Source organism: Diadema antillarum, unplaced genomic scaffold (genome assembly GCF_040938485.1).
Source record: "Diadema antillarum isolate AM-2024a unplaced genomic scaffold, OU_Dant_1.0 seq00000635_RagTag, whole genome shotgun sequence".
In the NCBI taxonomy this organism is placed as follows: Eukaryota; Metazoa; Echinodermata; class Echinoidea; order Diadematoida; family Diadematidae; genus Diadema; species Diadema antillarum.
Genome location: NW_027271552.1, coordinates 1,112,895 through 1,130,341, shown reverse-complemented (window position 1 = coordinate 1,130,341; position 17,447 = coordinate 1,112,895). Strand labels below are relative to the sequence as shown.

The window sequence follows — 17,447 nt, the reverse complement described above, 5'->3', positions numbered from 1 at the left end:
AAATATGCTTACCGACTCAACTCGATCAGCGATAGTTTATACATCAACATGAACAGTCATTCATCACAAATATGGCAAAGCAAATATGAGAACACTATAGGCGCTTTGAATAGAGGCCATCGAAATTTACCCACTTAATTAGGTCCCATGATACATGAGCATTGGAATGATAGTAACCGGTTTGTCGTCATCACCAAACACCAGTCCTACCCCACTTTCATGGAGTTACCAATCTTTAATATCACAACCACAAAACAACCATGCACATTTTTGATACCATAGTCCCAATGGACCTAGGCTGTTCGATTGGACGTTCGGGTGTTGTTTTTATTTTTTCCGCTATAACTGAGGTATTCTGTGTGTCTAAAATGAAAATAGTTATAATTCATGCATTGGCATAGCAATGGGCCTGATTCATTGCATAACTCATTGAATCATCTCTTGTTGTTGTTGTTGTTGTTGTTGTTGTTGTTGTTGTTGTTCAAATTTGGAATCCCCCTCCCCCCCCCCCCCCCCCATCCCCGGTTATGGCCGGCATAACTTGCAGTGTTTTAAAACAGAATAGGTCTATGCAATTTGACGATGCGACATAAATATTTGTTAGCCACAATTATTTCATTCTTTGGTTGACTGTCTATACATTGCACGATATTGAGGATCTGCCTGCCAGTGTGGTTGACAACGAAGGTCGAATACCAAACTGGCCAGCAGAATCTGTCATCTATAGAATGATGGGCAACCAAAGAATGAGATGATTAATAATTTACGCCTTTAATGCTAGCGGACTATCTCAACATAGGCTACAGCAACTACAGCTCAGTTCACTTGCACGCCAGCTCCAGAGGGCGCATAACCACTCACGGCGGACTGGCTCCCGACCTTCTCACTGTCTCCCCACGTCGCGTCGTACCTTCCCCCTCTTGTCCACCCCTCCTCCTCCCATCCCCTGCGGTCTTCGCTTGCTACACCAGCTCAAGCCTCCAGCCTTTCCGTGCCAGAGATTTTGGAAAGTGTGTAGCCTACAACGACATTGGATTTTCTGTGCCAAGACAGACAAGCGGTTAACTCTTATTTAAACTTCAATTAATCTACTACGAAACATCGACTTCATGAACAGCAAAAGCATATTGTATAATGATAACTTTTATATTTTGTTTGGGAGGGGTGCGTCTGTGAGAATGTGCATCTGCGTGTTTGACCGTGAGTATAATGAAGTTGGTAAAATAGCTTGTTTACGAAGAAGTGACTTTATGACAAAGAGAGTGCCATCCCGGGTATGCCTACTGTCAGAAGAAGAAGAATCCAGAGATCCCTTACAACCATAAAGTCTTTCTGTATTCCCCTTTTTCTTCTTTTTAGATGACACTAGATTGCGACTATAGCTGACGCATCAAATCTGTCTGTCTCTCTGTCTGTTTGTCTCTCTCTCTCTCTCTCTCTCTCTCTCTCTAACTCTCTCGATTTTTTTTTGCCTGCTCTCTCTTGTACATTCCACCCAAAACCACTTATGTAGTCCACCCTAAAGGGGTTTTGTGCAAGATCGTCACCAGATTCTCGTCATTAATTGTAGAACTAAAGACTTTAGGCAGGATTTCAATATTTTCATGTAGATCTTTATTTTTGTACAAATATTACACTAATTACACACCAGCATGAATAATCTCAACAGAAACATTATACAAAACACACAAAATATACTCCTATAGTTCCCAGTCAAGGTACGAAACCAATCATCTAAGTATTTCAGAAGAGACAGAAACAGTTACAGACTATGGTCAATAATGTTCAGGGCCAGCGGAACCGGGGGGCCAGGGGGATCCCCTTTTTGCACCCATAGAAATACATAGCCTGCCACAACTTTGGTTTGCTTGTGAGCTGAAGAAACCCAGAAGTGGCACCAAAGCGGAAGTGGCCCCCACTTTAAACATGCGTCGGCCATGATGTTGATGTGTTTATTTTCTTTCATGATCTATAAGACTGTAATAATCAATATCTGCTGCAGGTATATACTATGGAAACGCGTATCTGAATTTTGATATCATTAACTGTACTTTTTAAATTGCAGCACTATTCGAACGTTGTTATTCTTTTTTTTTCACCTGAAATAACAATGTCATCGTACGAAACGGCTGCAGGCACTCTAAGTCTTATTGTGTTGCATCTTAAGTCATACAGAGGGTATTCCCTTTTCACCGGATGGCGGGGAATGCCTAGTGACTTCCATTTTCGGTTTTAAAGATCCTTTAACATTTCCTTTTTTTCAGGCCTTCCGAATAAACCCATGCATGGTATGATTAGCGTCATTGGAAACATAATAATGTCATACCGTATGAAAATCTTGTTGTATAAGGGAGGCTGATGTGATATCATGTTCATTGTAATTCATTGCACATTCCTCACCTGCAATTAATACACAATATAATGCTGCTTACACGTGAAATACAGGAAAGCAACACTTCTGTAAAATATTGTGCTGCAACTGAGAAGGCCTATGCAGTATAAGATCCACAGCAGATAAAAAACAGGCAGTGTGCCAATATAGCAGTTACACTAACCATTGAACTTTTTTGCTTTATATTCTTATATGCACATTGTGTGAGTGATCAAAAGTATTTCTCCTATTTTCATTGCCATTCTTCTAGACCGCTGCTATGTTTTGAGAAAAATAGAACTGATTTTCCTCCCGTGTATTATACCTCTTCATTGATGTCTACCGGCACAATGCAAGTCATTATAGAATGCTTTTTCTTCGGTCCGTTTCACGCAAAGCAGATGATCATAATCGGTGATATACCTACATGGCAATAGCATGGAATTACTCTAGCGACACAATATAGTATGAGTTCTGTACAACCAGGAGGTGGATAGAGATACATGTACTTTCGATCGGCATTGTAACCCGTAATTAGTGTTGGTGACATACATTGTAATACATACGTGGTCAGAGTGCACATACATTTCTTTCTATTCTAACGTGAACAAACTTCGAGACCATTTCTATTTTATAGCCCTCTTGTAGCGAGGCCATTTTCATGCTAAGAGTTTATTCATATTCACTTCGTTTGATTATACAACATCATATAGCCTGTTCCGCAAATTGGTAATGATAGCTAGTGGTGTGACTACACGAAAGAGCGTTGCTTAGAAACATCACGAAGCGAAAGAAGCTACACCAGTCCCCCATTCTCTCTTCCACACTCACTCGACATTGTGTTATCAAAGGCAGGATACAATAATAATAATTTGCTGACGTATTGACACCGGATCAGATCGTATCAATAATGTGCGCTGTGAAACACGAGCTAGCAAAGCAAATTGAAAGAACAACTTTTTTTTATTCCATCATTTTTCAAAGAATTCTAGTTCGATTACACGGATTAGGGTAGGCCCTATAATTACCGCAATTTGAAGTACAGACATAACTGCATGGCCGGTATCTTGTCTAGACAGATGTATGCATTCAATATCAGAGAAACTTACAGATTTTGCAATCATGAAGTTCTTCGATTTGTATACAGGTCCAATATACATTCTATCAAAATTGATGTCAAAATGCTTTAGGTTCGGTGCCATTAACATTTCCCCCCAGTTGGTAGTTTTTTCGTTTTGCTTTCTGACGCTAACAGGTGACATAATTACAATCATCAAGTAACCAGAAAAGCAAATGAAAGCGTGTTATCACAATTCTTTCATCATGACTGTTTGGCTACACTTGTATTTTTCTAGCTTGTATCATGCTTTGTACGGGCTCATTAAACCGTTGAATACGAATATCTAACAATATTATTCTACTGTTTTCCATATTCACTGCTACGCAGTATTGTACATTATGGTTAACCGCCGCTTCAAACAATGCGATCATAATGATTGCACCTCAATGTAATACAGAACCGCACCAGACTGAAAGACACGGTCAAAGCAATATGCAGTATTGAATGAACACCACACGTAATTTCAACAACCGGGCACACTGTGGTTTCGAAATGAAGCAATATCCGTTTGATAACAGTTGTACATTACCAGCTCTGTGACATTGAGGTGCTTGAATAGTATAGGTATAAACACAGAAGGTTGCCTATAACGAGGATAAGTGGTTGTCCTTTATATTATGCTCACCTACTGCTAAAAAATCTTTCTGTTTTTCTTCTTCGTGAAGAAAGAATGGAACATAAACCTTTACACCCATCTAGACATTTAACCAAATAGACTGTAATTGTGTTTGATTGCAGTAATCCGTTCGTACTCGAACTCTGTACACACTTTTGATTTGAGTGCTAACACACTGGCACATCAGCCGCGGGGATAACCCCGAAAGGTTTTTTTTTTTTTTTTTTTTGGGGGGGGGGGGGGGGCAAAGGTTACTTACGACGATTGAGTTTATTTTGATAGTCATTACGGTGTGATTTCTGGTACACTTGATGAGCATTTGCGCTATCTAACGCACGGTAGATAATAAATATGCACTATTTTTATTGACTATTAGTGCAGTCAGAGGATGTCATCTGACACAGCATATGAGTCGTGCGTGCTTTATCAAACAGCCAAGCCATAGAATTGTTGAGCCATATTGCTGTGTCGGAGTTGTTTAACATCCTACCTTGGCTAACTAGTTTGATTGAAAGTGAGGACGAAAGGAAGAGAAATTCGAAACTGAATGAAGCATTGTTCTGTTCCTTTGTTTGTAAATGTTTCATATCGCTCTCGAGTTTGGAACGGAGCGCTGCGAATCATTTCTAAGAACAGAAGTTTTACACATTTTAGATGGTCTGTACGCCTTACGTGATTATACGGTATGACGTGAAAATGTATCTGCGTTTGATGATGTTGTCGCAGTTATAGACCTGCTAGATAGTGCTGAACTTTGTTGACAATTATTTAGGAACATACATTAATTCAATTTTTTTAAAACACCATGATGTAATTTGATCTGAAATTAAGAAGAAAACACCGAGTCATCAAAATTGGCAACATAAACACAGGGATTTCCTTGTCCGTAAAAAGACCCATGGATTTCGTAATTCTTATTACGACACGACATTTTCCGTAACTGCAAACCGCCAGGATGCGACACAGACTGAGTTTTCCCCTCTCTATTATAATCACTGCATAACATCAACCACACTTACATGTCGTTTTGCAACTCCAGTCTCCTCCCACTGCGCAAGTGCCAATGTTGTTCAACTTTCTCGTCTTACAAAATTCATGCGTGAACATTTCCTGATAATTTACAACACGAATACTATGGTAGCTTTGCAATGCGCCCTTAATGGAGCACTGTTTAACGTTTTACTTTGAGCACGAACAATTTTTATTCTCTGAATTCTCCCCAAAATATACTCTAAACTAAGTGCAGATCACTAGTGGAAATTTAATCTTCTAGGAAACACGACGACTGAAAACTAAAAAGGCAGCTAAAATGATTGTCAAACTGTAAATTTTATTCTAAGAAAGACTAACGCAAAGTCCACGTTACAATCAAAATATGCAGTTTTGAAAGAGCAGTATTTTTTAAATGTGATATCAATGCAACTACATGTAGGCCTACTTTTGAATTGGACCGGAGCTAGATTTTTTTGGACACCAGATCCACTTGCGCTTATAGCCTTTTATTCATCCACATTTATCCATATTTATTCATAATTTGAAGAAGAAATAACGTCAATGGTACAAGTCCTGCTTTAAATTCCAACCATTTTGAAAATAGAAGTTTCTCTCATGCATTCTCCCATTCAACAGAGATTTACATCAATTGCAATGTTCCACATAGAACCCTATTTCACGAATATGATGTTTTGTATGTCGCACATACAGCCATTCCCATGAAAGATGAGTTCACATTAGTTTTCTTTAACATTTGCCATCGATAAATCCTTTTTAATCATTCTTTCAAAAGAAAAGGAAATACACTGCTTCCCGTCAACTTTTTCATTGGAGCTCATTTTGTTAATCAACCACAGGCTACACACTGGCTTTGCAAAAAATAAAAATAAATAAGATAAATAAGCATCGTATTTGAGTGTGAACCATCAACAATGACTTGTTCGTTAGCCAACAAAATTCGATGCACATTCGGTGTTAGTTTGTAAACATCATTTTACACCTGACAGTCTGATGTACATGATCAGCCATACAATTCTTTTTTAAAGTCATTACTTCTTTGTCATCGTGCGACGGCTGATTGTTTTGCGAAACTAATCACCGCCGTATAGCTACACCACGTTCTTTCATGTCCATTTGTAGCCCAGGCTAAAAGTCAGACTTCGAATACACAATACGTTTCTCATGACGTACGCATGAAGTATTGATTGATGCACATTTTATATCTGTATGTCGATCGATCAGTTCGCTGACTCAGACTTTGTTTTCAGTCGTAGCATATTAGCTCCTTGTGATGCTTTTTCCTGTTCGTCGTGCTGAGTCTGTGCTGTAGGTCCACCATTGCTTTCGCTGCTCCCGTCTTTTGCCGATGTCCGAACCTCTGATTGGCCGTGTTAGGGACTGTCTCTGAGTACACCGTGAGGTTTTCAGGAGGTTGCGTGGGTTCTTTCCGGTTTCCCTGCAAGAATGGAACGATTCGACAAACACAAAATTCATTTTTGGATTCTCGGCGTGGGTTTGTTCTCTTCAACGCACCTGAAAATGTGAACTCCTCCCATTAATGCTTCCAACATAATTATATCAGGGCATAAGGATTAATAGACCCTAGCCGGATGCAATGTCATTGATATTGCAGAAGATTCTCGAATGGTTGAGTAGGCGTACGTTTGAAACTTGCCGTCCCCTACTACACATCGGCATCCGAAATGAAAACCTATTTCATATCTAGGGCAATTAACTGAATGAAATTGACCTGTATAATATTTATCGATTGAATCGCTATTGTATGTTAGCTCCACAGAGGAGAAAAAGAACGACAGAATTGGAACTGACATGGGCTGGTATTGATTATCTCTAAGGACAACGGAGGGACACCTATTGATTTTATGTCATTCTTTGTATGCCATCAAATTTTGAAATCATGTCGCTGATCAATCATGCAAGGGAAATTACATGTACTTCATGTCTACATAATAGGCGACACGACATTTGCTCCTGCGACAAATATTGCTCCGGTCTCATTTTCTCCAAGGACTTATATAGGGTTATGGTTATATGGTTGTAATTAGGTTTTCGGATTAGTTTGATATGAGGATTAGGACTACGGTTAGGGTGATGTTTGTTGGTAGCGTGCAGAAATTTCGTGGGAGCACTTGTTGCAGAAGCAAATGTCAGGGAACCACATAGTATCACACAATTTCACACACTTTCTGTCTCACTCCTTTTAAAATATAGTATGAGAAATTTACAGCGGAGCAACTCATCATGATCATGATATTGTGTCGGATACTTTTGACAACATTGGATTAACAGTCACACGAGCAATCCATCATAGTGCCGGCATCGAACGTATTATCTAATTATTTTAATTCATGTACATGCACATGAATGATGAAAACAAAGTTACACAGAGATAGGCCAGCACATCACTAGGTGGTAAAACAACGCCCTGAATGGACATCCCACTCCATGTGCTAGCTAAGTCTGGGTTACTAGTAACATGCACATGTACAGTCATCAGTAAGTCAAACCAGGGAGGTGTAAGAAAAGGAGAGACAACTCCTGCTCTCCTTTGAAGGATGCGCGGCACCGCCGAGAAGTTTTGCGCTTAACTACAGGAGGAAATCAGTGCTTTGACAAAAGAGAGCGTATTATTATCGGGACTAGCGCTCTCACATCTAGAAATACTTGCCCCTAGTGCATTTCGCTCTCTCTCTTTCAATATGATGGCAACAATGAATTTGTGTACCTTGAATTGGAGCAGCGAATCAAAATGCAGTGTAACACTGACAAGTTTAACAGCAAAGAGTTTAAAAGCACGGTGGAGCACGCTTTAGCGGAGTGCTTTTTTTTTTTGAAAGATCAAAATGTCCCAGATTAAAGGATAGAAAACTAACATGCGGAAATGTGCGCATTATAGACAAATATTAGACTTTTAAGAGGGCCTAATTTTCATTTCATTTCGATTTGCGCATTACGAAGAAACTAGAAATACATGTTTATAATATTGAATCTTTCCTAAACTACTCTTAATCAATTCGAGTATTTCATTTAAGATTTTACGGGGAAATAAAGCTTGTAATTCAACGAAAGGTGAAATGCGTTCTTCGTCTCCGAACTTCGCCTTGCAACTAGAGCGGTGCAGAGCATGACTTCAAAGCGTATAGTGGAATGCTAGACATCCCATTGTAACGCTTTGAACCCAAACATGTGTTTGCATGAATTACGAAGAGTTGTCTCTCCTTTTCTTACAACTCCTTGGTCAAACACAGTGCGACAGTACAGTGTTCCAAGTTAGAAATTAAAAATCAATTACCATATCTGAATTTGCATTAGTCGTGACCGTATAGAAGATTGTGACTACTTTATACGAGCATCAACTATTGTTTTGCGTAATTTACACAGCAACGATTTAAGTTCGTTTCCAATTTCAATGATATGATGCTATTTTCTCATCATTTAACTTGAGGCACTTTCAAGACTTACCTTTTGGTCATACTCTTTCAGGAAACCCCAGCCTTCCTCCCTGCAAAAGGAAACAAAGAAACAAAACAACAGAATAAGACTGACTACGTTTATCAAACCACATCGGATCAAATCAGATCTTTGTTTGTTACCATTCGTGATAACGATCTCTTGTAAATCTAGGAAAATTATATAGAAGTAGATGAACAATAATCATCCAGACTGCCCATATCTCCAGCATCATCCCATTGCAAAATAACTAGTGTCCCATGTAGGGTATAAATGTTAAGGAAAGAAATGTTTTGCAGACATGGCTGACGCGAGATTTTCTCAGGCGACAAGGCCATTGACTTTCTGTAGCAAGTTATTGATTTTTCCTTTCAAATACCGATTTCCCACGGTCATTTGAATCTCACAGTGTGTTGTAAACATCTCTTGGGGACCTTAGCATGGATTTCCTTCTTAAGTATAAAACGGAGCTCAGAGTAATTAAAGACATGAGAAAGTTTAGAATCTGGAAGTTTCAAATACGTTCCAGCTATTCCTCATTGACGTATACACATGAATCAATTATATACTATAGTTAAGCACAGTGCACTCTCGTTATCACGAACATGGTTAAGGAAATGCCGGTTACGACGAAGAAAAAAAATCAGACCGCAACAGTATCCACTCCAATGGCTTTGTTGTTGTTGTTGTTGTTGTTTATTTGTTAGGTTATAACGAAATTTTGATATAACGAAAGAAAACTGCCAGTCCCGAGGACTTTGTTATACTCTCTAAAAAAAAACACCGAGTGAAAATATTCACTCTTAAAAGAGTGAATACAAAAAAGAGTGAATTTAGAGTGAAATTGGAGTGAATTTTGAGTGAAAATGCTCATTTTCACTCATTTTGGAGTGACCTCAGGGATCACTCGAAGATTTTGGAGTGATCCCTGACGTCACTCTAAAACGAGTGAAAATGAACATTTTCACTCAAAATTCACTCCAATTTCACTCTAAATTCACTCTTTTTTGTATTCACTCTTTTAAGAGTGAATATTTTCACTCGATTTTTTTTTAGAGAGTAACGGGAGTCCACTGTATGTGATCGTACTCGTCATCACTGTTTCATAAAATTATGTGAATTAGGAAAAAACATACACAGACACACTTATTAAATTTTTCTCTATTTAATGTTGATGAAACTAACGTTTATATCGATTTTTTCACTATATTCACTATAAAAAGTCACCTTAAGTGCTAATTGAAAATCGATATCGTAACGATTATCTGAAACCAATCCCTTTTTCTGGAAAAAATAATAAGCTAGGAAAAAAGAAAAAAAAAAACCTTTGTATGACCCAATTAGCATGAATTGATTTTGCATATTGCGATTCAGAGAAATTAGATTATCCTTCATTGTGCTGAACACTCACTAGACATTACGGAATTGCGCGCATTTCTAATCTCTTTTCTGTACTGTGATTTTATTGAGCTCTCCCTTTACTAGGGGTTGCATACTTCCTTCGATCACAAACAACAAATGGATAAACTAACTGTTAGTTTGATACACATTGTAGGCTTAAAAGTGGTCTGAGAAACGTATCAAGGGCAATCATTTATCTTTCTTGCTGCCAAGCTCACTTATGGGCAATTCCGCGGTAACGGAATTACAAATCAGAGAATTTTGGCTCATATTCTTTCACCCTGTATACAGGATTGATTACTTTGCCTTCTCTTGATACATTTAAAAGATGCAGAGGTACTCACACTGTCACCCCAAATACAAATTTGTTAAATGTTCTCACTTGGTTGGTTACAAATGAGGTCTATGTGCGATGGTAACGGAATTACCAGAGAATTTAGTCACAACTTCAACTCTGACTTTGGGAGTTGTTTCTCTGAAATCTATAACACATACACTGTAGGTTGTTGTCTGATTTCATCTTTGATTGTGTTGACTTCAATTCGGTTGTATTGTTTTTCAAATATTTCATCACATTTTCCAAGCAGCACGCTTTTTCCCTGTAAACTCAGTGGTAACGGAATTACACAAATGGTAACGGAATTACTCCTTCTGAAATACACTGGAAAAAATACACATTCTTGGTACTCATGTATTCTGAAATGTCTTGATAAAGATTGTTTATGCCTTTAGCTATAATATAACCACTAAATAAGTATTCTCTAGTCTTTGACCTTGAACTGCTACAAGCGTATAGGTGCCAAATGAGTTTTTATTGTCAAAAAACATAAAATGTTCATGCTAACGACTGTGATTTGAAGTTGTAACAATGTCAATCAAGATCTTGTAACTTCTAAGTACCACATCCATCAAAATTTGTCTACTTTCAAGTTAAGAATTTCACACTCTGCAGGTAAATGACATCTAAGACACATGGTAACGGAATTACGCTAGAATAGCCCTACACAAGTACAATTCTATAAATCCAGTCAACAATACTCAAATTTTCTTGTATTTCTTTTGTTGATATCATGCAAGACAGATTTCTCTGTTTTCTTCTTCCTAAATATGCCAATAATTGACAATATGTGTGAATTACTTACAAGTATTCTACATGAATATTATGTGCACATGCATAAGAAAATAATAAAAAACTGTCCGAATTGACACTGAATTTAAATCTAAATCATAAAGTGCCAATTTCCAGTGCAAGAGTGCAGTGTGCAGCCCCATCATTGAACAAAATGTTTGATATTAAGGATGAACACTAAAGATGCTTGAAACTTTTAATTTGTTAAGTGAAAAGATGCAGTTGTGGTTCAATGACAAATATAACAAATTACAATTCAATCATAAATAGGAAAGAAAATTTTCTTATATGATTATGGTACTGCATCAGTGCTTAATCATTATTATCTATATGTTGTGGCATATATTAATCACTAAAAACTTGTGACATTTTACTAATAGCTGAAGTTGCCCCCTGGTATATAATGTAGTGCATAATTTGATAATTCCCTTACAGTGTAAGTCCTACTTAAGCCCACCAAAATAAAATGAACTAAACTATAAGGAAATAGAAAACAGCAAAATAACTTTAACAAACTACAACTTTTTGAATCATTAGAGTGAGTCCACCAAATTCTGAATTCATAGAAAGGTCAGAGGGCCTCTTTTATCCATCTGCAGCTCACTGTGTTAGAGTTAGATTAATCAACCTGTGAATAATGTTAGTATTTACTTCTGACCACACAAAATTTCCAAATGACGTCTTCAGAAACACAATCATGACTTGGCCTATAATTTTCCTACAAGTTTCCTGTCTCTGTCTTTCTTCTTTGACTTTGTCTATTTTCTCATCCTGAGTGTTGCCATATATTTACTCACAAGAAGTGTGCATCTTCTCTTTTGCAGTAAGTTGTATTTTGACTGCCTGAAAGCATATTATAAAATACACTGTAATGGCACTTGTATGAAAGGAAACTGGATTGTACAGCAAATGGTAACATGAAGAGTAAAGGTAGAAGCAGAAGCCCATTGACTTTAATATCTAAAATATTCTTAGGACGGGAAGTATAGGCCTAAATGTTACATTTTAGAGCTGTATCATAATTACTGACTGGGTAAATGTTCATCACAACTGGTGTTTTTGTCTTTATTCCTTTTAAAAAGAAAGGATTAAAGAACAAATTTCAAAGGGTAGCAGATGCTCTGTATGAAATGGGCATGAAAATCAAAATATACATGTCTCTGTGGAGGAAAGATCTAAGAAACAAATGAAAGAAGGTACACAATAGTCATACACTTACCATTAAAGATAAAGGACTTGAGGATGAAAACAGGACATGTTCAATAAAAGGTCAGACTATCGACTTGGTGATAATAAAGCCTTTAGCATACAGAAAGATCAAAGGTGTCACATTCAGTGGGCATCCCATGTCAAGTAATGACTTCTAACACATTGTGTATGATCCTTCTCTTAAATTCTTGATCTTTCCTCACAAAAATTATCCTGTTCATTTCTCTCTGTCAGTAGCAGTGCTCTCTTTTCCTTTTAAAGAAATTTTATGTCCTTCCTCTTCTTTGTAACCTTTGTTCAATTTATGCTGCATCACACCCATTCAATAGTCCCTCATCACTATACTTAGATTTTGTATGAAACCATGAGACTTTTTAGCAAGAAAATATACAAATTGATATCTCAGAATTCAGTATGATTTTTAACATTTGAGAATGAGTATCTGTAGCAAACCTTATAAAGTTGTCAGTTAGCACAGTCTCCATGTACACATGTAGTTCTTGTACATGAGAGAAGGTGAAAGAAGGGGGAGACTTTCAGCACAAGAAGTCTTGTCAAGCGTGTACCCTGATGTCAGGACTCACTGTCAGAGGCATCCAGCTACACTGTATGCTGAGTCATGTCAGTGTATCATACCATACATATATTTCAACTTTCACTCCTTTACTGCCAATCACTAACACTGTTAAGCTCAATAATAATGCCCTGAAGCTATTTCATGGACAGTTCACATATATATTGGCACGAAAGTAGGATATGTCATTCTCTTCCATATTAGATGTGCGTGTAATTCCGTTACCATGTAATTCCGTTACCACAATTACAGAAGAACTGAAGGAGATATTTCACAAAATGTTTTGTGACTTTTCAGGGAGTCACATGTAGAGAAAAAATTTACAAGGGGAGAAAAAAATCAGTGATTAGTTTGTTCAGGAGAAAACTTTTTTCAATTTTATGGTAACGGAATTACGTCAATTTGTCAGTAGATTTTGAAAATTTCTCCAAAAAATATCGTAATGAGAGTGACTGAAAGCTTCATTAAATGTGATTGTTGAAGCATAGGAATAAAGATGTGGAAGTATGGATAAAGCAGACAGATATTTAAGTTGTGTCATTTTAAATTTTCATTTAATATTGTAAGATTTCAGATAAATACAATAAATAGTCTTCCAACTTCAAAAGTGTGTACAACAAAAACGAGGAAAGTTATTGGTAAAGGGTTTTTTGTTTCCGTAAATACAACAATCCGTCTGTACGGGAAACTGAAATTTCTGAGCATTTACTTAACTTTGAATTTTGCTGTTTTTGCCCTTCCCATACGGAATTGCCCTTATTGCCATTGTCAATTCGATAACCTTCGCAACTGGTCTCTTTGCAAAATTGAAAATGAGAAGAAGCAAAAAAAAAAAAAAAAAAGAGTGGGGGGGGGGGCAGGATATTTAAGAGCAACATTCTAACACATTAATGGAAACCCTATCACCTAAATGATTGTGATCAACAGGCATTGGAATACTTCAGCAGTACTGACATAAAATCTTTGTACAAATTATTGTATATGATTAAAGTCCAGCCAGCATTGTTAACAGCAGTTTTATGTCGTGGAAATGAAACATCAATGAATTTAGTGACTGACAAGAAATATATTGTTTGAGTGTTTCGAAAAAGTCATCAAACTCATGCATACCATCGGGCAAGATCATCATGTGCAAGCAACAATTATCTGTATGGGACTATGGGATAATGAAGTTCAAATTAAATATGAAAAGAAAGAACACATGGACCGCTCTGACAACACAATGGAGACAGTGCAGCGAATTTTGTGGGTCAGTGATTGAATGGTCTAGTGCATCACAGATTGCGTAATGGCGCCATGTTGAACATTATCACATGCATACAAATACGTCTTGTAGCTAAATTATTATGAGAGATAATGTATGGTGTATATACACCAGTATCCAGATGACAGATAGATTATATTGAGGTGCGATAAGAAAGGTGCAGTCAGGATGTCCCACAGGTCTTTGCAAGACGGAGAGAATCTCAGTCTCTTGAGCCTTTGCAAAAGATTACGAGGAGGAATGAAACTGACCTTTTTCATACTTCCAATTTCCTAAAATGGGCAATACAATAACCAAATCAGCTCTTCTCTTTTGTGTGTCTCTGTTTCATTTTTCCCCTCTTTACCTCAGCCTCAGGCTCAGTCTTGTGGACAGTCTACAAAAATGTTCACTGCATCGTAAGAACTGACTCAATTTACAGGGAATATCTACCACAAAACAGTTACCGGGCCTCCCGAGCATGGCATTGTGGTCTTCACCTGGGGGGTGTTTCATAAAGCTGTTCGTAAAGTTACGAATGACTTACGAGCGACTGGTGTGATCAGTTCTTGTGCTGAATTATGGAAATTCTGATAAGTATAGCACATCAGAACTGATCACCAGTCGCTCGTAAGTTGTTCGTAACTTTACGAACAGCTTTATGAAACACCCCCTGGTCTATAATTATTGTGGCTATGTTTTAAAAACAGGTCGAAGGCCCATTTCCTATGAAAAGAGTGTTAAGCACCGAGTATGTACAGTAAACATATAGTACATATGCAATGTATTTGTGATTAATTGTGGAATAAGTGTGGTGGGGTTTATTAGTGTGTGTGTGTGTGTGTGTGTGTGCGTGTGTGTGGTGTTTTTTTTTTCTTACGGTGCTTACATGGCTTATGGCATCTTTACAGATTGTTCATGAGGCGTCCTTACCATCTGATTGATCCCTTCTTCTCCCTCCCGACGGATTCCCGCCACGTCTTGTCCTCGATGACGACATTGCACGCCCGGAAGTCCGCCCTGGTGTGTCTTCCACTTCCCGCTGCACCACCAAGTCCACCTCCTGCTCCTCCTCCAGCTCCAACACGGGGCTCAGGGAGGCGCTGGCTCTCGGCTCGCTGCTCGGCTGGCACGCACTTCTTGTGGTAGGCGCTAGAGATACGAGTTGAAGCGGGAAGACGGTAGCCAGCCGAAGTGGCCCGGTCAGTGTATTGAATGTGAGAACTCATGATGATAGTAGTTCCAGTATCAACTTAAAACAAAATATACGTCCATTTACTTTCCTTCAAGAAATATATCGAATACCTATATGCACAACCGTGCCATATCTATACCATACAATATACAGACGTGGATGTTACTAAAGTTCCGTATAGTAGTAACGACAATAACGCAGCGAAGTGTGTCCTTGACAGTTTCACATTAGTCTCTGTTTGCCGATTGCTCGTAACTTTCATCCATGGACACCGAAAACTGGAATCACAAACGGGATCTTGAAAACTGCCGCTATAAAGAGCAAGGCACATCAAGATGCCACAACATTCGAATGTCACGGAGCTGTAATGTGGTACAATCCTCTACCATGTCTACAGTGCATATCCAATTTCATGTCAAGCAAAGTGGCGTCAAACTTTGAGCCCTCTGATACGTTATCGGTGCGTCCGGTCTTTCCGACGTAAAATGCACTCGTTATATCTGACGATTCTTTCGTCTGTCCGAGATTAGAAGGAATCTCAAAGGCAGAGAAACACAAACACCGAATATCAGAGACACATGCAATCCTCACTGAGTGAATATGAGTAAGAGACCAGCAGAATTATCCAAAGATCTGGCGTAAATTGAGAAGGAAAGCTGGTCATGGGACTACGCCATATACGACGATATGGCTTCGCGCAGCGAAAGGCAGTGCCCTGTGCCGAATGGACAAACAAGATTCCATACACGACTAACCACAGAGATGACACAACAAAAGGAAAAGGAAGAAGAAAAGAAAATCGGGGGACCTTTCGGGTGCGAGAGACCTGAATAGATTTTGTTCGGGGTTGACACTGCGTGTCGATAGAGCCCGAGTGTCGCTAGGCGACGATCAACAAAAGATCTGCGGCAGTGCGGGCGCGCTGGCTGGGAAGCCGCCTTCTTCGATTTCTCAAGTGTTATTTGAAGGAGGAGAGAAATGAGTGACCCGTGCGCTGCCTGACTTCGAATAGATACGGATAGTTACGCGGCGAGCCAGTGATCTGGGACAGACGCGCGTCCGTATATCCTGCGTTTTTCTTATAACTCGAAGACCTTTTTATCAAAATTCTCCTTGCAACCGTTATACTGATAAACCACAAATTATGACGTAACATTGCACGTCTACCGTTTCCCTGTTCTGCCTGTTATAATAATGTGAAGAAAAAGACCAGTAATATACTTCTTTTACTCTATAATCTGCCTTCCTTGGAATTATGGCATACGATACAATACCATGTATATATATCTATATATCTATATATATATATATATATATATATATATATATTACCACAAATTATATCATTACATCAAAGTAATATCATATTGAATTACAACAAAATCTCCGGATGAAACCTTTGTAGGAAAGTCTTTGTGCGATTTTTGCATTTAAAAAAAAAAAAAATTCCATTCATATTTTTCTCTCTGTTTTAGGAGCTAAACGGGGGTGGTGGGACAGCCCCCCCCCCCTTCCTCATTGTACCCCAATATAGTGTCAACGGAGGTAATGGTCGTTCCACTCTACAAAACTCAGAGGTCACGTCATTTGTTGCGTTCCATTTAAACGCTCACTTTGAAAGGGTGTCCCATTTCTAAAAATTAATCTCTTCAATACAGCCTTGTCTCCATGATCGAATATCTTATGACTTTGCTTATTCATCGTTAACCGGTTGGGTGAAGGCATAACGCCTCATTTAGGTTACTGAAACAATAAAAGGAAACTGAGTTCAATCCGACCATGACGCCATATTTGTATGTATGTATGTATGTATGTATGTATGTATGTATGTATGTAGGCCTACTTGTATGTACGTAGGGGCCTATGTATGTTATCAGGTGTATGTGTGTTTGTATGTATGTATGATGTATTACTATGAGAAAGTGCAAGGTATGGCATTTCAAGAGATAATCATGGTGCGAAATCTTCTTAATTGGGCATCAACACTAATTTTAAGACTCACTTTGCTGTATAGTAGTTATTGCAAACCCTATAATCACCCCTTTCTTGGAATACAGTAGAGTATGCTGTTCAGGGATTCATTTCTGTAACTTTGGATAAAGTATCACCCCCTGCAGAACTCTGT

At 38.3% G+C, this 17,447-nt stretch overlaps 1 protein-coding gene across 1 annotated transcript; it reads right to left on the bottom strand.

Annotated features, from left to right (window-relative positions):
- Window positions 1-6,343: 6,343 nt before the first annotated feature.
- LOC139736294 (ciliary microtubule inner protein 5-like) lies at window positions 6,344-16,119 on the bottom strand. Its single transcript, XM_071647024.1, has 4 exons — window positions 15,215-16,119; window positions 15,061-15,169; window positions 8,584-8,623; window positions 6,344-6,556 (listed from the first exon to the last, which is right to left on the bottom strand). Exons 1-4 carry the CDS (start codon window positions 15,354-15,356, stop codon window positions 6,365-6,367), a joined length of 483 nt encoding a protein of 160 aa, XP_071503125.1. The 5' UTR covers window positions 15,357-16,119; the 3' UTR covers window positions 6,344-6,364.
- Between the last annotated feature and the right edge of the window lie 1,328 nt (window positions 16,120-17,447).

Excerpts from the sequence above, each read along its gene's own strand:
- LOC139736294 (XM_071647024.1), bottom strand. The coding sequence starts at position 15,356 with ATGAGTTCTCACATTCAATACACTGACCGGGCCACTTCGGCTGGCTAC. Across the intron at positions 15,170-15,214 it reads CCAGCGCCTCCCTGAGCCCC|CGGGAAGTGGAAGACACACC; the intron begins GTGTTGGAGCTG and ends TTGGTGGTGCAG. Across the intron at positions 6,557-8,583 it reads TGAAAGAGTATGACCAAAAG|GGAAACCGGAAAGAACCCAC; the intron begins GTAAGTCTTGAA and ends CCATTCTTGCAG.